General features: G+C 53.1%; 1 protein-coding gene across 2 annotated transcripts in view; it reads left to right on the top strand.

Annotated features, from left to right (window-relative positions):
* The first annotated feature begins 10,259 nt into the window (after positions 1-10,259).
* The window catches only part of KANK3 (KN motif and ankyrin repeat domains 3), a 22,291-nt gene continuing 5,873 nt past the window's right edge, over positions 10,260-26,677 (top strand). For both annotated transcript variants that reach the window (XM_025367685.1, XM_025367686.1), the window contains exons 1-7: positions 10,260-10,291; positions 15,979-16,040; positions 17,746-19,023; positions 19,104-19,203; positions 19,408-19,614; positions 19,716-19,800; positions 20,271-20,487. In XM_025367685.1, coding sequence (XP_025223470.1) covers positions 16,007-16,040; positions 17,746-19,023; positions 19,104-19,203; positions 19,408-19,614; positions 19,716-19,800; positions 20,271-20,487 — 1,921 coding nt within the window. In that variant the 5' untranslated portion in view covers positions 10,260-10,291; positions 15,979-16,006. The remainder of the gene's footprint in view (positions 10,292-15,978; positions 16,041-17,745; positions 19,024-19,103; positions 19,204-19,407; positions 19,615-19,715; positions 19,801-20,270; positions 20,488-26,677) is intronic.

Below are 26,677 nucleotides of genomic sequence, written 5' to 3'. Positions count from 1 at the left end.
TGTCGCCCAGGCTGGAGTGCAGTGGCCGGATCTCAGCTCACTGCAAGCTCCGCCTCCCGGGTTCACGCCATTCTCCTGCCTCAGCCTCCCGAGTAGCTGGGACTACAGGCGCCCGCCGCCACGCCCGGCTAAGTTTTTGTATTTTTTAGTAGAGACGGGGTTTCACCGTGTTAGCCAGGATGGTCTCGATCTCCTGACCTCGTGATCCGCCCGTCTCGGCCTCCCAAAGTGCTGGGATTACAGGCTTGAGCCACCGCGCCCGGCCCAGAGTGAGATTCTTGTCTCCACAAAAAAAAAAAGGAGGCCAGGTACAGTGGCTCAGGCCTGTAATCCCAGCTCCTCAGGAGGCTGAGGGAGGAGAATCACTTGAACCTGGAAGGCAGAGGTGGCAGTGAGCTGAGACTGCGCCATTGAACTCCAGCCTGGGTGACACAGCAAGACTCCATCTGAAACAAACAAACAAAACAAGAAACAAAACAACAACACACACACACACGTATACGTAATACATAAGTGCACAGATAGACAAAACACACTCACATAGAGACGTATGCATATATATTTATATAATACGCTCATGGAGGGTGAGATAATACACACTTTTTTGTACATCTTCTTTTTCTGACCCACTTAAGAATATATTGCACACATAATGTGTGCCTTTTGCCCTTTACTAAGAAAAAAAAAAAAGTGTTTATATAACTGTAGTACAGCTAACAATTTCAGGAAATCTGACCCTGACATAGTACTGTTATCTAATCTATGGTCCATATTCCAGTTTCATCAATTGTGTCAAGCATGACCTAAACAGCTGTGGTTTGTGTTTCTGTTTGTTTTGTTTTGGAGACAGGGTCTCACTCTGTCATTCAGGCTGGAGTGCAGCGGTGTGATTATAACTCACTGCAGCCTCCAACTCCTGGGCTCAAGTGATCCTCCTGCCTTAGCCTCCTGAGCAGCTGGGACTACAGGCACATGCCACCACATCAGGCTAATTTTGGTATTTTTTTGTAGAGACAGGGTTTTGTTACATTGCCCAGGCTGGTCTCGAACTTGAGCTCCTGAACTCGAGCGGTCCTCTGACTCCGGCATCCCAAAGAGCTGGGATTACAGGCATGAGCCACTGTGCCTGGAAATAGCTGATTTTGTTTTGTTTTGTTTTGTTTTGTTTTGAGACGGAGTCTCGCTCTGTCACCCAGGCTGGAGTGCAGTGGCCGGATCTCAGCTCACTGCAAGCTCCGCCTCCCAGGTTCACGCCATTCTCCTGCCTCAGCCTCCCGAGTAGCTGGGACTACAGGCGCCCGCCACCTCGCCTGGCTAGTTTTTTGTATTTTTTAGTAGAGACGGGGTTTCACCGTGTTAGCCAGGATGGTCTCGATCTCCTGACCTCGTGATCCACCCGTCTCGGCCTCCCAAAGTGCTGGGATTACAGGCTTGAGCCACCGCACCCGGCCCTGTTTTGTTTTTTTAAACAAACAAACAACAACAACTACAACAACAAAAACACAATGAAGTCTCCCCTTGTTGCCCAGGCTGGAATGCAGTGACATGATCTCAGCTCACCACAACCTCAGCCTCCTGGGTTCAAGCGATTCTCCTGCCTCAGCCTCCTGAGTAGCTGTGAATACAGGCACACACCACCATGCCCAGCTAATTTGCGTATTTTTAGTAGAGACAGAGTTTCACTATGTTGGTCAGGCTGGTCTCGAACTCTGACCTCATGATCCGCCTGGATACACTGTAAAGTGCTAGGATTACAGGCATGAGCCACCACACATAGCATCACAGCCATGTTTTTTTGTTTTTTTTTGTTTTTTTTTTTTTGAGGCGGAGTCTCACTCTGTAGCCCAGGCTGAAGTGCAGTGGCCGGATCTCAGCTCACTGCAAGCTCCGCCTCCCGGGTTCACGCCATTCTCCGGCCTCAGCCTCCCGAGTAGCTGGGACTACAGGCGCCCGCCACCTCGCCCGGCTATTTTTTGTATTTCTTAGTAGAGACGGGGTTTCACCGTGTTAGCCAGGATAGTCTCGATCTCCTGACCTCGTGATCCGCCCATCTCGGCCTCCCAAAGTGCTGGGATTACAGGCTTGAGCCACCGCGCCCGGCCAACAGCCATGTTTTTTAATGAGCAGGACCCCATCCAGAATCATCCACTGCATTTCATTGTCATGTCCCTTTGGTCCTTTTTTTTGTTTTTTTCTGAGACAAGGTCATTGTTATCTTGCCCAGGCTGTTCTCAAACCTCCTGGGCTCAAGCAGTCTTCCTGCCTCAGCCTACTGAGTAACTGGGAATACAGGTGCATTCCCTATACCTGGCAGGGCCCTGATATTTTTTGAAACACGGTTTTGCTTTGTCACCAAGGCTGGAATGCAGTGGTGAGATCACAGCTCACTGCAGCCTTAACCTCCTGGGCTCAAGTGATCCTCCTGTCTCAACCTCCTGAGTAGCTGGCACAACAGGCATAAGCCACTATGCCTGGCCAAACACTGATATTTTTGAGTTATTTGTAGCACGTCCTCCACTTTGCATTTGTCTGATGCTGATGTTTCTTTCCCATAAGGTGCCTGTTAGGTATTTTTGGCAGTGATACTGTGTTCTTCTCAGTGTATGATATCAGGAGGCACATGATATCTGTTTGCTCATTGGCACCATGAATGGTGATCATTTTAACTACATAAGTTGAATCCTAATCAATGCTGTAATGGGGTAAGCACACAGGCCTGGAAGAGCATAGAAAAGACGTCAATCCCATCAGGTAAGGATTCCTGGGCCGGGCGCGGTGGCTCAAGCCTGTAATCCCAGCACTTTGGGAGGCCGAGGCGGGTGGATCACGAGGTCAGGAGATCGAGACCATCCTGGCTAACATGGTGAAACCCCGTCTTTACTAAAAATACAAAAAACTAGCCGGGCGAGGTGGCGGGCGCCTGTAGTCCCAGCTACTCGGAGGCTGAGGCAGGAGAATGGTGTAAGCCTGGGAGGCGGAGCTTGCAGTGAGCCGAGATCGCGCCACTGCACTCCAGCCTGGGTGACACAGCGCGAGACTCCGTCTCAAAAAAAAAAAAAAAAAAAAAAAGGATTCCTGGAGCAGGCGTCCTAAGACTGAGAGATGCTTGACAGAGTCCTAGACAAAGTGTACAAGAAATAGATGACTCAGGTTCAAGGAAGAGCATGAAAAATTCTTTCTGGTTTGAGACATGCAGGATTCTTCTCAGACAAGCCCACAAGGTTGTTAGGACTATGTAATGGCACATTGTGTCCAGTGACTGGCCTCTACCACCCCCAGAAGCTAACCACAGTGTTTCCTGCCACACTGTACTCACATCCAGGTCACCAAGAAAGGTCAACCCAAGAGCAGGACCTCAAACACTCAGGACAGAAAGGATGACTCAGAATCTGGGCTGGTGCTCAGAAGGGAGTGGGGTTGCCTTTCTTCCCTCCTCCATTAGCCTTTCCCCATAGTTCCTTCCAGTCTGGGAACTTGTACATTGCAGAGCAAACAGCTGTGAAGTCACTAAGGGAATAATAACTGTAGCAGTGTACATTTATTTAGCACCACCTTTACACCATCAGACACTTGCGTAATCCATTTTATCTCAACCTCAAGTTGGCCCCAGAAAGGAGATAAATTGAGCTTCTGAGACCTTCAGGAATTTGGACAAGTCACGCAGCTCAGAAGGGTCAAGATTTGAATCTAGGCCAGGCGTGGTGGCTCATGTCTGTAATTCCAGCAATTTGGGAGGCTGAGGTGGGCAGATTACCTGAGATCAGGAGTTTGAGACCAGCCAGGCCAACCTGGTGAAACCTAGTCTCTACTAAAAATATAAAATATTAGCTGGGTGTTGTGGTGAGCACTATCTCCCAGCTACTTGGGAGGCTGAGGCAGGAGAATCGCTCTAATCTAGGAGTCAGAGGCTGCAATGAGCCAAGATAGCACAACTGCACTCTAGCCTGGGCAACAGAGCCAGACTCCATCTCAAAAAAGAAAAAAAAAAAAAAAAAAAAAAAGATTTGAACCTAGTTCTCTTTAGTTCCAAACCTTTGAATCTCTCTCTCTCTTTTAAGACGGTGGTGGGGGAAGGCACGTGTGGTGGTGGTGGGATGTCTCGCTGTGTTGCCAAGGCTGGATTGGAACTACTGGGCCCAAGAAATCCTCCCATCTCAGCCTGCTCACTAGCTGGAATTACAGGTGCCCAAAACTGTGCCCTCTTTTATTTTATTTTATTTTTTATTTATTTATGTTTTTTTTGAGACGGAGTCTCGTTCTGTCGCCCCTGCTGGAGTGCAGTGGCGCGATCTCGGCTCACTGCCAGCTCCGCCTCCCGGGTTCACGCTATTCTTCTGCCTCAGCCTCCCAAGTAGCTGGGACTACAGGTGCCCACCACCACACCCGGCTAATTTTTTGTATGTTTAATACAGACGGGGTTTCACCGTGTTAGCCAAGACGGTCTTGATCTCCTGACCTCGTGATCTGCCCGCCTTGGCCTCCCAAAGTACTGGGATTACAGTCGTGAGCCACCTCACCCAGCCAATGTTTTAAAGCTTGTCATTGTTTTGTAATTTACGATTTATTTATTTATTTTATTTTTTATTTATTTATTTTTTTGAGACAGTGTCTTTCTCTGTCACCCAGGCTGGAGTGCAGTGGGGCGATCTCAGCTTACTGCTACCTCTGCCTCCCGGCTTCAAGGGATTCTTATGCCTCAGCCGCCTGAGTAGCTGGGATTACAGGTGCTGGCCACCATGCCCAGCTAATTTTTGTATTTTTGGTAGATACAAAGTTTCACTGTGTTGATCTTGAACTCCTGACCTCCGGTGATTCACCCGCCTCGGCCTTCCAAAGTGTTGGGATTATAGGCGTGAGCCATCGCGCCCGGCCTATTTTTATTTTTGAGAAATTATTTTTGCAACAATAAGAAAAAGCTAGAGATAGATTCCCCCCGCCGCCCTGAAAATTCCTTCTCTATATATACCGGGTTTGACAATGGCGGACCCCGGGGGGTTACCCTAGATAGCATCGCCCTCTGGTGGCGAAACCGAGAGCAGCCGTTCAGGCCGCTCTGACGAGTTCCTTTCCCGCTGATCCCAGGCTGGGGAGAGGAAGCTCCGGAGAGGAAGCTCAAAGCCGCTGTTGGCGGCTCGTGAAGACTGAGTAAGTCAAGGGGGAAGTGGAGATGATAACGATGATGATGATTTTTGAGACAGAGACTCGCTCTGTCGCCCAGGCTGGAGTACAGTGGCACGACCTCTGCTCACTGCAACCTACACCTCCCGGGTTCAAGAGATTCTTCTGCCTCGGCCTCCCAAGTAGCTGGGCCTACAGACGAGCGCCACCACACCCGACTAACTTTTGTATTTTTAGTAGAGACGAGGTTTCACCATGTTGGCCAGGCTGGTCTCGAACTCCTGACCTCAAGTGATCCACTCGCCTCAGCCTCCCAAATTGCTGAGATTATAGGCATGAGCTACTTCACCCGGGTTGAGACAGTCTTGCTCTTGGCCCAGGCTGGAGTGCAGTGGTGTGATCATAGCTTACTGTAGCCTCAAATTCCTGGGCTCAATAAATTCTTCCATCTCAGCATCCTGAGTAGCTGGGACTATAGGAACACGTTACCATCCCCAGCTAATTTTTAAACATTTCTGCCGGGCGTGGTGGCTCACGCCTGTAATCCCAGCACGTTGGGAGGTCGAGGCAGGTGAGTCATGAGGTCAGGAGATCGAGACCATCCTGGCTAATATGGCGAAACCCCGTCTCTACTAAAACTACAAAAAATTAGCCGGGCATGATGCAGGTGCCTGTAATCCCAGCTACTGGAGAGGCTGAGGCTGAAGAATTGCTTGAACTCGGGAGGCGGAGGTTGCAGTGAGCTGAGATTGCGCCACTGTACTCCACTCTGAGCGACAGAGCAAGACTCTGTCTCAAAAAAAAAAAAAAAACAAAACATGTTCAGAGACAGGCGCAGTCTCTGGGCAGTTGGGCATTCCAGATGGGGGCAGGGGTGCCTTGGAGTTTCCAGGAGGCCCTCAAAATGGGAAAGGAGCTGAAAGTGGCTCCCAACGGGTTCACATGCATTCTGGAGTGGCCGGGAACCTCCTTCTCCCTTTCTCTTTTCTTTTCTGACTCAAGCCTCAGCCTGGGACAGGGTGGGACAGAGAAGGTCACATTTTCTACCATGAACACCCAGGGTATTAAGAATAGGGGGGAGGACAGAAGTTATTTAAGAGGTCTAAAAGCATCTTCCCTCACCCATGCAAGCAAAAATCCTTTTCTTTCTTCCTCTCTTTCTTCCTCTCTCTCTCTGTTTTTTCTTTTTCTTTTTCTTTTTTTGAGACGGAGTCTCGCTCTACCACCCAGGCTGGAGTGCAGTGGCGCAATCTCGGCTTTGCAACCTCCGCCTCCCGGGTTCAAGCAATTCTCCTGCCTTAGCCTCCCTAGTAGCTGGGACTACAGGCATGTGCCACCACACCCAGTTAATTTTTGTATTTTTAGTAGAGATGGGGTTTCACCATGTTGGCCAGGCTGGTCTTGAACTCCTGACCTCAGGTGATCCACCCGCCTCAGCCTTCTAAAGTGCTGGGATTACAGGCATGAGCCACCGCCCCTGGCCACTCTCTGCATTTTTAAGCATGTGCAGCAAAAATTCAGCACTTTTTCTGGGCCACTGACTTTGTGTCCAGCCCCACTGCTTGGCCTGGGCACACCTGCCAACTCCACGTTGGAATGGTACACACTGTTTCTACAAAGTGACGTCTTTCAGCTACTTCGTGGCTTTTGGTATATACATACCCTTGATGGCCTGGGCAGTTTCATGAGTGTTCTCAAAGTGGACACAAAGATTTGAACCTCTTGATTTGCATGATTTTTTGGGGTTCTCTGGGTCAAGTGAATAGCGAACCATTTTCCCAGATCACCTCAGGCCACTTAGGGAAAGAGTATGCATTTGTTTTATGTGGTTTCTTGAATCTGGCTGTGTGCATGCATCTATGGATGCTTTATTTTACGATTTTTTTTTTTGTGTGTGTATATATATATATATATATATATATATATATATATATATTTTTTTTTTAGACAGAGTTTCACTCTTGCTGCCCAGGCTGGAGTGCAATGGCGCAATCTCGACTCACCACAACCTCTGCCTCCCAGGTTCAAGTGATTCTCCTGCCTCAGCCTCCCGACTAGCTGGGATTACAGGCGTGCACCACCACGCCTGGCTAATTTTGTATTTTTAGTACAGATGGGGTTTCTCCATATTGGTCAGGCTGGTCTTGAACTCCCGACGTCAGGTGATCTGCCTGCCTCAGCCTCCCAAAGTGCTGGGATTACAGGCGTGAGCTACCGGGCCCGGCCACAATAAAAATATTTTAGAACCGGGTGCAGTGGGTCATGCCTGAAAACTCAGCACTTTGGCAGGCCGAGGCAGGTGGATAATGAGGTCAGGAGATTGAGATCATCCTGGCTAACGCCAGGTGAAACCCCATCTCTACTAAAAATACAAAAATTAGCCGGGTGTGGTGGTGGGTGCCTGTAGTCCCAGCTACTCAGGCGGCTGAGGCAGGAGAATGGCGTGAACCCGGGAGGCGGAACTTGCAGTGAACCGAGATTGTGCCACTGCACTCCAGCCTGGGCGACACAGTGAGACTCCGTCTCAAAAGAAAAAATGTTTATTTTTTTTTAAACAGTCCAGTGGAGGCTCATGCCTGTTATCCCAGTATTTAGGAGGTTGAGGCAGGAGAATCACTTGAACCCAGGAATTTGCGACCAGCCTGGGCAACATAGAGAGACCCTGTCCCTACAAAAAATGAAAAACCTGCTGGACATGGTAGCACGTGCCTGTAGTCCCATCTACTCGGGAGGCTGAGGTGGGAGGATTGCTTGAGCCTGGGAGTTCAAGGCTGCAGTGAACCGTGGTCTTGCCACAGCACTCCATCCTGGGCAACAGAGTAAAACTCCGTCTCAAAGGAATGAAGAAAAAAATTCCAATGGAGTTTCTGTGGAGAAACTCAACAGAATTCCACAGTTTTAACTGAAAGAATCAACCAATTAAAATAGCCAAGATTTTCTTTTCTTTTTTTTTTTAAGTATCGTATATTAAAATACATTTAAAAAATATTACTATATTCTGGCCAGGTACTATGGCTCACACCTGTGATCCCAGCACTTTGTGAGGCCAAGGCAGGTGGATTACTTGAGCCAAGGAGTTGAAGACCAGCCTGGGCAAAGTAGTAAAAGCCCGTCTCTACTAAAAAAAAAATTAGCTGGGCGTGGTGTCACACACTTGTAATCCCAGCTACTTGGGAGGCTGAGGCAGGAGGATCACTTTAACTCAGGAGGCGGAGTTTGTAGTGAGCTGAGATATTGTGCCACTGCACTCTAGCCTGGGCAACAGAATGAGACCCTGTCTCAAAAAAGTAAAAAAAGCATTATTTCAGCAAACATTTATTAAGCATCTACTGTGTGCTAGGGTCACTGGATAAAGCGGTTACCAAAACCAGTTTCCTATTCCCATGGTGCTGACACTTAATTTAGAGACAGAGTCTCACTCTGTCGCCCAGCCTGGAGTACAGTGGCACAACTGTAACCTCTGCCTCCCAGGTTCAAGTGATTCTCCTGCCTCAGCCACCCAAGGAGCTGGGATTACAGGCGTGTGCCACCATGTCCGATTAATTTTTTGTATTTTCTTTTTTTTTTTTTTTGTAGAGACAGAGTCTCACTCTGTTGCCCAGGCTGGTCTTGAACTCCTGGGCTCAAATGATCCTCCCACCTCAGCCTCAGGAAGTGCTAGGATTACAGGCATGAGCCACCCCACTCGGCCTTGGTGCGTATCCTTTAGTGAGATAGCAAGCAGATAAACCAGTAAATAACCAGCCAGGCATGGTGGCTCACGCCTGTAATCCCAGCACTTTGGGAGGCTGAGGCAGGCAGGTCACCTGAGGTCAGGAGTTCGAGACCAGCTTGGGCAATATGGTGAAACCCTGTCTCTACTAAAAATACAAAAATTAGCTGGGCGTGGTGGTGTGCGCCTGTAATCCCAGCTACTCAGAAGACTGAGGCAGGAGAATCGCTTGAACCCTGAGAGGCAGAGGTTGCAGTGAGCCGAGATTGCGCCACTGCACTCCAGCCTGGGACAGAGCAAGACTCTTATCTCAAAAAAAGAAAATTAAATTAAAAAATAAACCAAATAAATAATTGAGTGTTTTGTTTTTGTCTTTTTGTTTTGTTGTTTTGTTTTGTTTTGAGAACTAGGTCTTGCTATGTTGCCCAGGCTGGTCTCAATTCCTGGCTCAAGCTATCCTCCCATCTATGCCTCCCTAAATACTGGGATTACAGGCGTGAGTCACTGTGCCTGGCAATAACAGAGTCTGCTTTTGTTTTTCAGATAGTAAAAGTAGCTATTAGGTTAATAAAATAGAGTGATGAGAAAAATACTAAGTGGGGAGGGGCTGTGTCAGGCATTTAGCGGGCAGCAACACAAAAGCTGAACCTCAGAAAGTAGTGAAGGCCAGGTGCGGTGGCTCACACCTGTAATCCCAACACTTTGGGAGGCTGAGGCGGGCGGATCACTTGAGGTCAGGAGTTCCAGGCCAGCATAGCCAACATGGTGAAACCCCATCTCTGCTAAAAATACAAACATTAGCTGGGCGTGGTGGTGTGTGTCTGTAATCCCAGCTACTCGGGAGGCTGAGGCAGGAGAATAGCTTGAACCCGGGAGGCAGAGGTTGCAGTGAGTGCCACTGCACTCCAGCCTGGGACTCCGTCTCAAAAAACAAAAACAAAACAAAACAAAACAAAAAACAGTAGGGGAGCCTCAAAAAGTACCTGCGTGTACAGGTGCAAGGAAAAGCACTTCAGGTAGGTGGAACCTCATGTGCAGAGGCCCTGCGATGGGGAAGATCCGGGTCCTGGTACTTCACCCAGGCACTGCAAAATAAATGCCAGTTACAGAAATCCCACTGGGTTACTCTTCTACTCATAGTTCTCCCATGGCTCCCTCGTGCTTGTGGATCAAATCCAAGCTCCTTGGCCCGGCGCTGGGCAGGGACTTGACCTCTGCTGGGGCAGAAATGCCACCAGCCTGCGCTCGGCGACCGTCACTCCAGGTCCCGCCCCCCAGTCACGCCCTACATTCCAGGCCCCGCCTGCCTGTCCCACCCCACCGTCCCATTGGATGGCGTGGAGGGCCTCAGGGGCTGGTTGGCTGGCATGGCCGTCAGTTAGGGCGAGGGCCTTGATAATCAGTCCCCGGACTTCGAGGGGGCGGGCTCGGGTGCGGGCGCGGCTGGGGCTGCGGCTTCAGGTAAATCGCCAGCTTGCGGGGACACGGATGGGGGATCCCTGGGAGGTTGGATTCGGGGACGCACCGGGACCCGGCGCTACGCTGCGTTTCCAGCCCCACTGCGGACTCTGCCCGCTGCGACGGGGCGGGCGCCGTGTCCTCGGGCCGGGACCCCTCCCACATTGGGAGACCCAGGTGGGTAGCGAGCAGAGTGGGGGGCTCCGGAGGCGTGGGCTCGCCCCCCTCTCGCCCTTCGGGAGCTCACTGAGGGGCTTGTTCGCTTCCTAATACCACAACCGGCTCTGGGACCCTTTCCCGGGACGGCTTGGGGACCCCATCCAGCCCCTCGCGCTGGGCTGGGTGTGGGAGCGTGACACGGAAACGGTGTTTTGGGGAGGGACGCACAGCCCCCGGACCCGCAGACAATGGGTAGCGGATGGGACCGCCCGGCGGCGCTTCCTGTAGGAAACTGCTCTGTCTCTGTGCGGCTAGGAAGACCTGGGGGTGGACGGGTGATGATGACTTTAGCACCCCCCTTCCTGCCGTCACCAACCCCCCCCACCTCAAGAGTCTGAGAGTCCCAGCAAACATCAGGGGCTGCCAGTACTCAGGGCCTCCTGGAAGGCGCCCTCTCCCCAGGACTGGGATCCTCACTGGCCTGCCGTGGCCCCCACCACTCTGGTTTGGTGATCACAGCTCTACGTCCCAAAATAGTCCCTGGGGCGGGAGAGGGGGCGTATGGCGTCGGCTCTGACGGCCTAATGAGGGGGTCTCAGGCAGAGAATCCGGATCTAGCCGTGACAGCCAGGGCAGGGAGCGGAGGAGACGGAAGGCAGCTCCACGCCCCACTCCAGTCCACCCCCAATCAGGGACACCCACAGAGTCTGACACAGGTGTAGGCTGGGAGGGACAAGCTCCCTAAGGCTCCCTGCTCTTGCTGGTAAGGGGAAGGGGCTGTTTCTAGAAAGCATTCAAGTCCAGCCTTGGTGGTTCATGACTGTAATCCCAGCACTTGGGGAGGTCGAGTAGGGCTGATCTCTCGAGGTTAGGAGTTTGAGACCAGACTGACCAACATGATGAAACCCCGTCTCTACTAAAAATTCAAAAATTAGCCGGGTGTGGTGGCAGGTGCCTGTAATCCCAGCTACTCAGGAGGCTAAGGCAGGAGAGTCGCTTGAACCCCGGGCTCGGAGGTTGCAGTGAGCCGAGATCCCACCACTGCACTCCAGCCTGGGTGACAGAGACTCCGTCTCAAAAATAAAAATAAAAAATAGAAAGCATTCAAGTGTAGTGGCCAAAGCAAGGACTCTGGAAGACCTGCCTGGGTTTAAATCCTGCCTCTCCCTGTTTGTGACAGGACACAGGCAGAACACTAAACTGTTCTGTGTCTCAGTTTCTCCATCTGTACAATAGGGGAAGGGACAATGGCCATAGGAAATCCAACGTCAGTGGATTTAGCTAGGATTTTAAAAAAATAAGTCAAAATCAGGTGCAGTAGCTCACGCCTGTAATCCCAGCACTCTGGGAGGCTGAACTGGGGAGATTGCCTGAACCCAGGAGTTGGAGGCCAGCCTGGGCAACATAGCAAGACACCTGTATCTACAAAAAATAAAATTAGGCTGGGCATGGCTCACACCTGGTTTGAGACCAGCCTGGCCAACATGGTGAAACCCTGTCTCTACTAAAAATACAAAAATTAGCCAGGCATGGTGGTGCACACCTGTAGTCCCAGCTACTTGGGAGGCTGAGGCAGGAGAATCACCTGAACCTGGGAGGCGGAGGTTGCAGTGAGCCGAGATCGCACCACTGCACTCCAGCCTGGGCGACAGAGCATGACTCCATCTAAAACAAACAAACAAAAAATTTAAAATATTAGCCTGAATTAGCCAGGTGTAGAGGTCCATTCCTGTAGTCTCAGCTATTTGGGAGGCTGAGGTGGGAGGATCACTTGAGCTCAGGGGTTCAAGGCCATGGTGAGCTATGATGGAGCCACTGACTCCAGCCTGGGTGACACAGCGAGCAAGACCTTGCCTCTTAAAAAAAAAAAAGTAAATATCCATAAATTCCTTAGACTAGAGGCTGGCCCATAGTAAATGTCAAAAGTGTTGTTATTATTTGATATTCTGGAGGAATCCATTCCTTTCTTAGCCCAGCCTCTGGATCCAACTGCTTCAGCTAGTTTAGGTCTTAGGAATGACCCACAGCTGTCTTCTGAGATCCCAGGGCCTGGGATTTGGGTGTGACCAGGTCACCGGAGGAGGACGCTGACCCCATTGCGTCATACAGCCAGCTGTGTGAGAAGCAGACCCAGACCCCCCAACCCTTGATCTGGACTCTTTCCACAACCCAGTTCTTCCCTGGCAATTTCCTGAAAACAAGTGATGAACGGCATTGGCTGTCCTCTGCGATGACCCGCTGGCCTGTTGACCCACCCCTTGCAGCCGGTGTGAAGGGACAGGAAACAGCTGCTTGGGGACTGGAAAGGGCCCCCTGCCTGGCCTTGGAGTGGGAAGGGAGGGGTCAGGGACCTTGGCCAGACAAGTGAGAGGTGGGGTTAGGGTTTCCCCAGCAGCGGAGTAGGGTAATGAGTCAGGAGGGCTGGTGGGTGCTCAATGCTTGGTAGTATCAGGCACACAAGTGGTCACCAGGGATTCGAGAAGCCAGAAGGCGTGGCTGGGAGTGTTGCCATGTGGTTAGCCCAGATGGGCAGTGGCCCAGGGACAGGATGAACTGGGTCTGGCAGACGCCTGTCAGTGGAGGACTGGACAGGTAAGGGGCAGTGAGAACCTGTGGCAGGGACCTGCTGGCAAGGGGTCCGCAGAAGATGGGCAGAGCCCAATCTGAGGGTACTTCCCACAAGCAACTGATTTAATTGTTCTGTGCCTCAGTTTCTCCATCTGCAAAATATGAATAATAATACTACTTTGCAGTATGCAAAGTGTTGTATGGGGATATGTGTGTGTGTGTGTGTGTGTGTGTGTGTGTATATATATATATATATATATATATAAAAATATATATAGACTTTTTTTTTTTTTTTGAGACGGAGTCTTGGCTCTGTCCCCTAGGCTGGAGAGCAATTGCACAATCTCAGCTCACTGCAACCTCTGCCTCCTGGGTTCAAGCGATTCTCCTGCCTCAGCCTCCTGAGTAGCTGGGATTACAGGCATGCACCATTGTGTCCAGCTATGGGGATTACATGTAATCAGGCAGGACACACCATAGGCACTTTCCCCTCCCCGAAGGTTTTCCATATGGGTTTTCCAAAGCCCATCTTTCCCACTCTGTGCTCCCGTGCTTTACTTTTCTTTTCTTTTTTTTTTCTTTTCTTTTCTTTTATTTATTTTTGAGACAAGGTCTCGCTCTGTCACCCAGGCTGGAATGCAGTGGCATGATCATAGCTCACTGCAGCCTGCATCTCCTGGACTCAAGAGATACTCCTGCCTCAGCTTCTTGAGTAGTTGGGATTACAGGTGCATGCCAACACATCCAGGAAATTTGTGTGTTTTTTGTAGAGATGGGGTTTTGCCATTTCTTTTATTTATTTATTTATTTATTTATTTATTTATTTATTTTGAGACACAGCTTCGCTCTGTTGCCCAGGCTGGTGTGCAATGACTCGATCTCAGCTCACCACAACCTCTGCCTCTGAGGTTCAAGCCATTCTTCTGCCTCAGCCTCCCGGGTAGCTGGGATTACAGGCATGCACCACCACGCCCAGCTAATTTTGTATTTTTAGTAGAGATGAGGCTTCTCTATGTTGGCCAGGCTGCTCTTGAACTCCTGACCTCAGGTGATCCACCCACCTCGACCTCCCAAAGTGCTGGGATTACAGGCACGAAACACTGTGCCGGTGGTTTCACTATTATTTATTTATTTTGAGACACAGCTTCGCTGTAGAGATAGCGGCCAGACACGGTGGCTCATGCCTGTAATCCCAGCACTTTGGGAGGCCGAGGTGGGTGGATCACCTGAGGTCAGGAGTTCGAGACCAGCCTGACCAACATGATGAAACCCTGTATCTACTAAAAATACAAAAAATTAGCCGGGTGTAGTAGCAGTGGCTGTAATCCCAGCTACTTGGGAGGCTGAGGCAGAAGAATCACTTGAACCTGGGAGGTGGAGGTTGTAGTGAGCCGAGATCGAGCCATTGCACTCCAGCCTGGGCAACAAGAGGGAAATTCTGTCTCAAAAAAAAAAAAAAAAGAAAAGAAAAGAAAAAAGAGATAGGGTCTCACTATGTTGCCCAGGTGGGTCTTGACTCCTAGGCTCAAGCGATCCTTCTGCTTTGGCTTTCCAGAGTGCTGAGATTTCACCCTGTGCTTTTTGAACCAAAGTTCTGGATTCAATGTTTGTCCTTGTTAAATATCACATTATTATATGTGGCCCAATCTTCCTCACTCTCTTACAGCCTCCATCATGTCATCTAAACAGTCACGTTCCCAGACAGCCTCATGAATAATACAGCTCTGACAACCCAGGTGTTTGTGTTTGCATTACAAACTTACGAGCCAAGGATCAAGCCTGTGACACTCCACTAGCGACATTCCAGGGAGACAAGTATCTGTTGATTTGGATCTTTGGTGCATCCAGCCCGCAATTCCCCATCATTCCTGCAAGAGTTTCACAACTGACCTTGGTAAAATTTTAGATGCACAATTACATCTTTTTTTTTTTTTTTCTTTTGAGACGGAATCTTGCTCTGTTGCCAGGCTGGAGTGTAGTGGCGCAATCTCAGCTCACTGCAACCTCCGCCTCCTGGGTTCGAGCGATTCTCCTGCCTCAGCCTCCTGAGTAGCTGGGACTTCAGATGCACGCCACCACACCTGGCTAACTTCTGTATCTTTAGTAGAGATGGGGTTTCACCATGTTGGCCAGGCTGGTCTTGAACTCCTGACTTCGGGTGATCCGCCCCTCTCGGCCTCCCAGAGCGCTGGGATTACAGGCATAAGCCAGGGTGCCTGGTTCCAGATAAGTTTTTAATGATCCTGTGAAGGGCTTCCAACTCTGGTCTTCCTTTCCTAAAGGCTCATACTCCACTACATAGAGCATCCATTTCTAATTTTCCCCAGAGATTATCAGAAAACCCAGCAGGTCTGGAATGCCTCCCCGACTGCCAGCTACCCTTGTTTTCTTGGTCATCTTCTTCTTTTTGCTTGATGTCTTTCCTGCTTCCTCCTGCCCAGCAGGCTGACGTCTGACACCTGGGGATCATTCATTCCATCCAAAGTTTCAAGGTCAGCTAGGCACGGTGGCTCATGCCTGTAATCCCAGTACTTTGGGAGGCTGAGGCAGGCGGATAGCTTGAGGTCAGGAGTTCGAGACCAGCCTGGCCAACATGGTGAAACCTCATCTTTACTAAAAATACAAAAATTAGCCAGGCGTGGTGGTGGGCGCCTGTAATCCTAACCACTCAGGAGGCTGAGGCAGGAGAATCACTTGAACCCGGGAGGTGGAGGCTGCAATGAACCAAGATTGCAGCATTGCACTCCAGCCTGGGTGACAGAGCGAGACTCTGTCTCAAAGAAAAAAGTAAAATAAAGAAAGTTTCAAGGTCTCTTGAGGGAAGAGGAAAGAGAGGGCATGTGTGGAGGGAGGTTGGTGGGTGGAGGAGAGCTCTTGGGTCCTGTTTACTTAGACTCAAAGGCAGGCCCCAGAGGCTCCAGCCAGAGGGATAGCACCCAGCCCCACCCTCACCCCTTTTGCAGGGTGCCTCTGACAGCTGCTGCAGGAAACATGGCCAAGTTTGCCCTGAATCAGAACCTGCCTGGTGAGTGTGCAAAAAGAGATATGTGTGTGCGCGCATGCACAGAGAAACGCTTGATGCCTGTGTGTGTGGACACAGCCCTCCAGTGGCCAGAGGGTCCTCTCCAATGTCATGAGCCTGCTTTAAACCACCTATGGTATCAATCACGGCCGGGTGCGGTGGCTCATGCCTGTAATCCCAGCACTTTGGGAGGCCTTGGTGGGGGGATCACTTGAGATCAGGAGTTCGAGACCAGCCTGGGCAACATGGTAAAACCCTGTCTCCACTAAAAATATAAAAATTAGCCAGGCATGGTGGCGCGTGCCTGTAGTCCCAGCTACTCGGGTGGCTGAGGCAGGAGAATTCCTTGAACTTGGGAGGCAGAGGCTGCAATGAGCCGAGATGGCACTACAGCACTCCAGTCTAGGCAACAGAGCGAGACTCCGTCTCAAACAAAGAAAAAATCAAAACAAAAAAACTCCCACCTATGGCACTAATCACAAGTGGACTACAAGCCCCCTCCCCAGGTAGCCCTCAAACTAGGAAACTGTGGCCCCTGTGCCTCCATTCCTCTTCCCCCTGCCTTCCTTTACTCTGCTCGGGACACCCTGGTCTCCAGCTGGCTGTGAATCCAGCTGACCCTCCTCCCTCCTACCCCAGGGTATTTCCATGGGCTGTTTTCTTCTAGAAACCTTTTCCCAGCTGCTTCCTCCTCATCCTGCAGGGCTTCCCCCAGGCCAACCTTTTTTTTTTTTTTTTTTTTGAGACAGGGGCTCACTCTGTCACCCAGTTTGGCATGCAGTGGTGCGATCTCGGCTCACTGCAATCTCTGCCTCCCCGGCTCAAGTGATCCTCCCACCTCAGCCTCCTGAGTAGCTTAGACTACAGACGCTCACCATTATGCACAGCTATTTCTTTTTCTTTCTTTTTTTTTTTTGGAGATGAGGTCTCACTTTGTTGCCCAGGTTTGTCTCGAACTCCTAAGCTCTAGCGATCCACCCGCCTCGGCCTCCCAAAATGTTGAGATTACAGGCGTGAGCCACCACGTCGGGCCAGGGCTCTCTTTTTTTTTTTTTTTTTTTTCTTTTGAGAGGGTCTCCTCTGTCGCCCAGGCTGGAGTGCAGTGGTGCGATCTCCGCTCACCGCAAACTCCGCCTACCAGAATCAAGTGATACTCCTGCCTCAGCTTCCGGAGTAGCTGGGATTATAGGCGCGCGCTACTGCTGCCCAGCTAATTTTCTTATTTTTAGCCCAGACTGGGTTTCGCCATGTTGGCCAGGCTGGTCTGGAACCCCTGACCTCAGGTGATCCGCCTGTGTCGGCCTCCCAAAATGCTGCGACTACAGGTGCGAACCACCACGCCAGGCCAGGGCTCCCCTCCACAGCAAAGTCCCCTACACAGGAAAGCTTCCCTGGCAACCAGAGGCTAAGTAGCGCCTCCTCCGTTTATTCCATTATTATTATCATTGTCTTAGGTATCGTTTAGAAGGATGCTTATCTGCTTTCTACAGGAGGACAGGGATGTTTGTCTAGCTCACTGCTGTGTCCCCAGGGCCTAGAAACGTGCTTAGCACACAGTAGGCGCTCATTAAACGTGCGATTGAGTGAAAACTTGAGTACAGATAAGTGTGAAGCGTGGGCATGGGTGGGGGACACGCTCGGTTTGTTTAGTATCTCCCGGGTCTCCTTGTTCTGATGCCCCCTCCCCGTGCCCCCGTCGTGCCTCCAGACCTGGGCGGCCCCCGCCTGTGCCCGGTCCCCGCCACCGGGGGCGCCCGCAGCCCGAGCTCGCCCTACTTGGTGGAGACGCCCTATGGCTTCCACCTGGACCTGGACTTCCTCAAGTACATAGAGGAGCTGGAGCGTGGCCCCGCCGCCCGCCGCGTCCCTGGACCCCTGCCCGCGCGCCGTCCCCGCGCGCCCCGGCCCGGCCTCGCGGGCGCACGTAGCCCAGGCGCCTGGACATCCAGCGAGTCCCTGGCCAGTGACGACGGTGGAGCACCGGGCGTACTCTCCCCGGGCGCGCCCTCGGAGCCCCTGATGTCGCCGCGCGCGCCCGTGCGCAACCCGCGCGTCGAGCACACGCTTCGGGAGACCAGCCGGCGGCTGGAGCTGGCGCAGGCACACGAGCGCGCGCCCAGCCCCGGCCGCGGGGTCCCTCGCAGCCCACGAGTGTCCGGCCGCAGCAGCCCCGCCCCTAACCTTGCCCCTGCCTCGCCTGGCCCTGCCCAACTGCAGCTGGTACGCGAGCAGATGGCCGCGGCGCTGAGGCGCCTGCGCGAGCTCGAGGACCAGGCGCGAGCGCTGCCCGAGCTGCAGGAGCAGGTGCGCACGCTGCGCGCTGAGAAGGCGCGGCTGCTGGCCGGGCGTGCGCAGGCCGAGCCAGATTGGGAGGCCGAGACGCGCCCGGACAAGCTCGCCCAGCTGCGGCGGCTCACCGAGCGCCTGGCCACCTCCGAGCGTGGCGTCCGTGCCAGGGCCAGCCCCCGGGCTGACGGCCCAGACGGCCTGGCTGCAGGGCGCAGCGAGGGCGCGCTCCAGGTCCTCGACGGGGCGGTCGTGAGTCTCGATGGGACGCCCCAGACCCGGGAGGTGGCCGTCGAGGCCGTGCGCGAGACCCGAGAAACGGGTGCCCAGGCCGTGCCGGAGACCCGGGAGGCCGGCGTGGAGGCTGCCCCCGAGACCTTTGAGGCGGATGCGTGGGTGACCGAGGCACTGCTGGGGCTGCCCGCGGCCGCCGAGCGTGAGCTGGAGCTGCTGCGAGCCAGCCTGGAGCACCAGCGCGGGGTGAGTGAACTTCTGCGGGGCCGGCTGCGGGAGCTGGAGGAGGCCCGCGAGGCTGCGGAGGAGGCAGAGGCAGGGGCCCAGCTGCGCGAGGCCACCACTCAGACCCTGTGGAGCTGTGCCGAAAAGGCCGCGCAGACCGAGCCCCTGGCGGAGGTGCCCTCCCTGATTCAGGAGAGCTCGCCCGGATCCACGGACAGAGACAGGGCCATGGCGCCCGCCGGTGAGTCCCGACCCCGTCGCTGGGCCCTGGCTTGCTGGGCGCCGGACTCGAACTCAGTGCCCTCATCCCATCCCCGCCAGGCATCCTCAAATCCATCATGAAGAAGAGAGACGGCACCGCTGGTGCCCAACCCAGTTCCGGACCCAAGAACCTGCAGTTTGTTGGGGTCCTCAACGGAGAGTGAGCGCCTTTCCCCTCCCGTGGCATCTTCTGCCGGGACATAGACTGGGGTTGGAACCCCAGCTCTGCCCCTCTGCTGGCAGCGTGGTCTGGGAAATCCTCAGTTTCCTCATCTATAAAGTGGGAACGGCCACACCCACGTCGCAGGTCTCCAGAACGAGCCCACAGGGTAGTTTTAGGAGACGCCTCCCACCCTGCCCCCAGGTACGAGAGCTCCTCCAGCGAGGATGCCAGTGACAGCGATGGCGACAGCGACAACGGTGGCGCCGAGCCCCCGGGTAGCTCCTCGGGCTCCGGGGATGACAGCGGCGGGGAATCCGACTCGGGCACCCCTGGCCCTCCCAGCGGCGGGGACATCCGGGACCCTGAGCCCGAGGCGGAGGCAGAGCCTCAGCCGGTGGCACAGGGGAGGTGAGCAGCGCTCGCTAGGAGTTTGGAGAGGAGGCAGCTGCTCCCCTCCTGGTCGGCGCTGCCCCCGATCCATCCTGAGCCTTTCCTGGCCTTCTCTGCAGGTGTGAGTTGAGCCCGCGTCTAAGGGAGGCGTGCGCAGCGCTGCAGCGGCAGCTGAGCCGGCCCCGCGGAGTAGCCCGCGACGGCGTGAGTGCCCCGGGAGCCCAGCACCAGGGAGTGGCGCGGGCGCCTCCAAGAACCTCTGACACCCACTTAGGGGAGCGTACCGGGTTCCATCCCTTCCCGCCAGGCATCTCGCCTTATCCCGGGTTCTCCGAAGGGATCTCCTTCCCAGGACAGCGCTGATCTTTCCTTGGTTTCCCCAAAGAGGCCCGGCCCCGGCCCCACTCCCGGACTCCCCAGGGGCAAGCACTCATTGCCTTTCCCCATTCCAGTTTCTCCCGCAAATTCTTCCCTAGAAGGAAAGGACCCCCTCCCCGCATGTTTGCCCTCCGATAGGGGTGTGGCCCCGACGCTCCATCTGGGTCCGCATGGCTCCCCACCGGGACGAGGAGTGACCTTCCTTCCCTGCCTGGAAACGCCAAAGGGGTCTCTTCCCAGTATCCCCTCCAACTCCCCCAACATCGCTGATGTCATCTTCGCCCCTATCTCGGCAGGGCGCAGTGCGCCTCGTGGCCCAGGAGTGGTTTCGAGTGTCCAGCCAGCGGCGCTCTCAGGCGGAGCCCGTGGCCAGGATGCTGGAAGGGGTGAGGCACCTGGGACCCGAGCTGCTGGCGTACGTGGTGAACCTGACGGATGGCAACGGAAACACGGCCCTCCACTACAGTGTGTCCCACGGGAATCTGGCCATCGCAAGCCTGCTCCTGAATACGGGTCAGAGCTAAGGGAGGGTGGGTGGGACACCAGGAAATAGGGGAGGAGAGGGCAGGGGGCTGACCTAGGCTCAAAGACTCTGGAGATGAAAGCAGAGAATGGCTGCCAGCACAGGGCACCACTCCTCCTCGAGTTATGTTATGTTATGTTATGTTATGTTATGTTATGTTATGTTATGTTATGTTATGTTATTTTTGAGAGGGAGTCTCAAACTCACCAGGCTGGAGCGCAGTGGCGCGATCTCGGCCCATTGCAACCTCTGCCTCCCAGGTACAAGCGATTCTCCTGCCTCAGCCTCCCGAGTAGCTGGGACTACAGACATGCGCCACCACACCCAGCTAATTTTTGTATTTTTAGTGGAGATGGGGTTTCACCATGTTGACCAGGATAGTCTTGATCTCCTGACCTCATGATCTGCCTGCCTCAGCCTCCCAAAGTGCTGGGATTACAGGTGTGAGTGACTGCACCCAGTCAACCTCCTCAGGTTTTTTTTTTTTTTTTTTTTTGAGACGGAGTCTTGCTCTGTAGCCCGGGCTGGAGTGCTGTGGCCGGATCTCAGCTCACTGCAAGCTCCGCCTCCCGGGTTTGCGCCATTCTCCTGCCTCAGCCTCCGGAGTAGCTCGGACTACAGGCGCCCGCCACCTCGCCCGGCTAGTTTTTTGTATTTTTAGTAGAGACGGGGTTTCACTGTGTTAGCCAGGATGGTCTCGATCTCCTGACCTCGTGATCCGCCCGTCTCGGCCTCCCAAAGTGCTGGGATTACAGGCTTGAGCCACCGCGCCCGGCCCCTCCTCAGGTTTTAAACCTCTTCGTGTCTGGGTTCTGAAAGGCCTTCTGCCGTCTGGGCCAGGCACAGTGGCTCATGCCTGTAATCCCAGCACTTTGGGAGGCTGAGGTGGGCAGATCACTTGAGGTCAGGAGTTCGAGACCAGCGTGGCCAACATGGCAAAACCCCATCTCTACTAAAAATACAAAAATTAGTTGGGTGTGGTGGCACATGCCTGTAATTCCAGCTAATCAGGAGGTTGAGGCAGGAGAATAGCTTGAACCTGGGAGGCAGAGGTTGCAGTGAGCTGAGATCATGCTACTGCACTCCAGCCTGGGCGACAGAGTGAGACTCAGTCTCAAAAACAAAAACAAAACAAAACAAAACAAAAAAAACTTGCTGGGCATGGTGGTGGGAACCTGTAATCCCAGTTATTAGGGAGGCTGAGGTGCGAGGATCACTTGAACCCAGGAGGCGGAGGTTGCAGTAAGCCAAGAGTGAGCACCACTGCACTTCAGCCTGGGCCACAAAGCAAGACTCCGTCTCAAAAAAAAAAAAAAAAGAAAGAAAAAGAGGCCTTTTGGCCCCACCATACCTCTAGTTCTACCCTGAGGCTCTTCCCACTTTGCAGCTGGAGGGAATAAACAGCTCTGGGCTTAGGTAAACCTCAGTTTAGGGGCATTATTTAATCTTGCTTGTGAAATGGGGTTGGCAAGGCCTCCCTCCCTGGGTAGCTATGATAATACGGGTGGTAGGAGATCAGTAAATGGCCACCATGTGCTCTGTCCCTGAATCTCCAGCCAGAGCACTCACGGAGTTCCTGAGCCCCAATGTCTAGCCTGGAGGGGAGGAACTCACCAGGCGGGGCTCTGACTCCTTCCTGGGATGGGACACTCTGCCCCACCCACCTCCAGCTGCTTGCCCCGATAAACTGGGCACAAAGGGTCTGGTGGGCGGTAAACAAACTGCTGTCCACCAGGAGCCCCCTCCCTCCAGGTGCCCTCCTGCAGGTTCAGAAACCTCTGAGTCAGCCTTTGGGCACCTCTGGTACTAACTGCAGGCTGAGGCGGGTCCCACTGCCTGCCCGGAACCCCATAAACACACAGATCCCTCCCATCCCTGCAGGTCTTTATGACCTAGGAAAGGATATAGCTGCTCTGGAAGCTGGGCCATTGTCGGAGACAGGGGACACTGAATGAATCTAAATGAATTTCTTGGGCATCTCATGCCTTAAAGGGGGCTGGGGCTGTGGCAGGGGAGTTGGCATCGTTGGTCACCACAAGAGGCCTCAGGCTCCTTGGACCCCTTATCTCCTGCATTTGAATCCCTACTTGTTTTGTTGTTGTTGTTGTTTTTTTGTTTTTGAGATGGAGTCTCGCTCTGTTGCCCAGGCTGGAGTGCAGTGGTACGATCTCTCTGCTCACTGCAACCTCCGCCTTCCGGTTTCAAGCGATTCTCCTCCCTCAGCCTCCCGAGCAGCTGGGACTACAGGCACCTGCCGCCATGCCCAGCTAATTTTTGTACTTTTAGTAGAGACGGGGTTTCAACATGTTGGCCAGGCTGGTCTCAAACTCCTGACCTCAACTGGTCAGCCTGCCTCGGCCTCCCAAAGTGCTGGTATTACAAGCGTTAGCCACTGTGCCCGGCCCTGTTTGTTTGTTTGAACAGAGTCTCGCTCTGTCGCCCAGGCTGGAGTGCAGTGGTGCAATCGCAGCTCACTGCAAACTTCACCTCCCAGGTTCAAGTGATTCTTGTGTCTCAGCCTCCTGAGTAGCTGGGATTACGGGCACGAATACCACACCCGGCTTTTTTTTTTTTTTTTTTTAAGATGGAGTTTCACTTTTGTTGCCCAGGCTACAATGCAATGGCACAATCTTGGCTCACTGCAACCTCTGCCTCCCAGATTCAAGCTGTTCTCCTGCCTCAGGCTCCCAAGTAGCTGGGATTACAGGCATGCACCACCACACCGGGCTAATTTTGTATTTTTAGTAGACACAGGGTTTCTCCATGTTGGTTAGGCTGGTCTCGAACTCCTGACCTCAGGTGATCTGCCCGTCTTGGCCTCCCAAAGTGCTGGGATTACAGGTGTGAGCTACTGCACCCGGCCAATTTTTATATTTTTAGTACAGACGGGTTTCACCACGTTGGCCAGGCTGGTCTTGAACTCCTGACCTCAAGTGATCCTCCTGCCTAGGCCTCCCAATGTGCTGGTATTACAGGTGTGAGCCAGTGTGCCCAGCCTCTAATTCCCATTTGGCTCTGCCTCTCCAGACCCTCTCCTGGTTCTCACCCATCTCCGCTCTGCCTATACTTGCTTGCTGTCATATACACTAATGCCCCTGCATTCAGGAGCTGTTTCCTCTTTCATCCCCTGGAATCTAGGGCCTGGAGGTACCTGGGTTTGCCCTTTGTTCTTGCTCTCCACTTCTAGACCTTTACCCCTCTTCCTTCTCAAACCCTACCTTGGAGCATCTTGTCACTAACTAGACCCTTCCCCACTCTGCCTCTCCGGCTTCTACCTCTGACCTCAAGTAGCTCCTTGTTTCTTGAACCTTAGCTCCTGGCCAGTTCTCCCTCTCTCCCTCCAGCCTAATCCTTGCTGCAAAGCAGGTCCACTGTGCACTGGTTACCCCTTCAGCCCATTGCACCTTGGAATGTGCTTTTCCTACCTGCCCGAGTCTGGTAAGGTAGAATACTCATTCACACAACGAGTTACACGAAGCAGGTTCCTTATTTACAGATAGGCAGCAAGGGAGAGCAGAAGCCTAAGACTGACAGTGAGCCAATCCCCCAAGGCTCAGGAAGGCTGCCCAATTTGGATGCAATCTGGTCTGCAGGTGCCCCACTTGCACTGCAGGTGGAAAGCAGCCCATTCTAGGTTTATACCCTGGGGAACAGGAATTGCTGGGCTAACGCATTAAAGGACAACCTGTTTCTAGATGGGGACAGGAACAGAGCCTAGGCTGTTCCAGCCAGTTCCTCCTTATCTCAAGATTGCATTTCCAGAGCATTGAGACGGAGTTTCGCTCTTGTTGCCCAGGCTACAGTGCAATGGCACAATCTCGGCTCACTGCAACCTCCGCCTCCCAGATTCTCCTGCCTTAGCCTCCTGAGTAGCTGGGATTATAGGCATGTACCACCACACCTGGATAATTTTGTATTTTTAGTAGAGACAGAGTTTCTCCATGTTGGTCAGGCTCCACGTAGGTTAAAGCATTCTATAGTCTTTTTTTTTTTTTTTTGAGGCTGAGTCTCGCTCTGTTGCCAGGCTGGAGTGCAGTGGCGTGATCTTGGCTCACTGCAACCTCCGCCTCCCGGGTTCAAGTGATTCTTCTGCCTCAGCCTCCCAAGTAGCTGGGACTATAGGCGCCCGCCCTATAATTTGTATTTTTAGTAGAGATGGGGTTTTACCATGTTGGCCAGAATGGTCTCGATCTCTTGACCTCATGATCTGCCCGCCTCAGCCTCCCAAAGTGCTGGGATTACAGGAGTGAGCCACCGTGCCCGGCCTATAGTTATTATTGAGAACTACAAGTGAGAAAGTGGGGAGAACTGTGGTGCGCTTGTCAATTTCTTTTTTTTTTTTTTTTCCTTTTTTGAGACGGAGTCTTGCTCTGTTGCCCAGGCTAGAGTGCATTGGTGTGATTTCAGCTCACTGCAACCTCTGCCTCATGGGTTCAAGTGATTCTCCTGTTTCAGCCTACCGAGTAGCTGGGATTACTGGCAAGTGCCATCATGCCTGGCTAATTTTTGTATTTTCAGTAGAGACGGGGTTTCACCATGTTGGCCAGGCTGGTCTTGAGCTCCTGACCTCAGGTGATCTGCCTGCTTCAGCCTCCCAAAGTACTGGGATTACAGGAGTGAGCAACCCCACCCGGCCGACACTTGTCAATTTCAGTATCCTCCCCCATGATCCCTCCAGCCTCCTGACTGCTCTCCTTCCTTGCCCTTGACTCTGCCCCACATCAGCTTTACAGGTGTAACATCAGCCCCAGACCTTGATGTCACTAATAGTTGTGCCCCTTACAGAATCGCAGTTCCCAGCTCCCCACTTCCCGACCCTCACCTCCCAGCTTCTCAGCTTACAGGCTCCCATTCCCAACTCCAGTCATCCTTGGACCTTACGGAGACAGTTACCCCCGTGCCCTCTCCGTTTCACAGCCCCCACCCCTTGTCTCTTTGCCTCTGTCATCCTCCTTCAGCCTGTCGTGAACTCTTCTCCATACCCCTCTCACCCGACCCTGCCTGCCTGCCTGACAGACCCACAGCAAACCGTCAAGTGTGTGTTGAATAAATGCCTGCTCCCCCAGAACTTTCAGGAACGTGTAGTTTTGAGTGTGTGTGTGTGTGTGTGTGGTGGGGGTGGTGAGCCAAGAGTGTAGAGAGAGGATTATCAAGTAAAAACATAAATGATTTCAAATGGTAGTAAGGACCATAGCAGAAGACAACCGGGGATGAAGTCAACGAAGAGGGTGATTCTTTTAAAATTTTTTTTTTGTAGGTATGGGGTTTCACCATGTTGCTCAGGCTGGTCTCCAACTCCCGGGCCCAAGTGATCCTCCCACCTCAGTCTCCCAAGTAGCGGGGATTACAGGCGTTGTCCACCACACCTGGCTGATTTTTGTATTTTTAGTAGAGATGAGGTCTCGCTCTGTTGCCCAGGCTGTTCTTGAACTCCAGAGCTCAAGTGATCCTCCTGCCTCGGCCTCCAATGTCCTGGAATTCCAGGCGTAAGCCACTGTGCCTGGCCAGGGTGATTCTTTTTTTTTTTTTTTTTTTTTTGAGACGGAGTCTTACTCTGTCGCCCAGGCTGGAGTGCAGTGGCCGGATCTCAGCTCACTGCAAGCTCCGCCTCCCGGGTTCACGCCATTCTCCTGCCTCAGCCTCCCGAGTAGCTGGGACTACAGGCGCCCACCACCTCGCCCGGCTAGTTTTTTGTATTTTTTAGTAGAGACGGGGTTTCACTGTGTTAGCCAGGATGGTCTCGATCTCCTGACCTCGTGATCCGCCCGTCTCGGCCTCCCAAAGTGCTGGGATTACAGGCTTGAGCCACCGCGCCCGGCCCAGGGTGATTCTTTAGTTAAGCAAGGACAAGGGTAAGCTGCAAGAGAAAAGGGAGAGGGAGCAGGAAGATGGATGGGTCCCTGGGCTACCCTGCAGGGACCGCACTCTGGTTATTTCTGGGTGCTCCCCCCTTACCACCTGACGCCTTACACTGGTGTCTTAGTGGAAGGCATGGACACCCACACAACATGCTACCCCAACAGGGAACATCCCCCAACCCCTTTTCTTTTTTTTTTTTTTTTTTTTTTTTTTAGCGGGGGTCTCCCTTTCCCCCGGCCTGGGGGGCGGGGGCCGGGCTCCCGCCCCCCCCCACCCCCCCCCCCTGGGTCCACCCCTTTCTCCTGCCTCCGCCCCCGGAGT

This window comes from Theropithecus gelada, chromosome 19, assembly GCF_003255815.1.
Source record: "Theropithecus gelada isolate Dixy chromosome 19, Tgel_1.0, whole genome shotgun sequence".
In the NCBI taxonomy this organism is placed as follows: Eukaryota; Metazoa; Chordata; class Mammalia; order Primates; family Cercopithecidae; genus Theropithecus; species Theropithecus gelada.
Note: the sequence above shows the minus strand (reverse complement) of the source record. Positions and strands in the feature narration are given on the sequence as shown.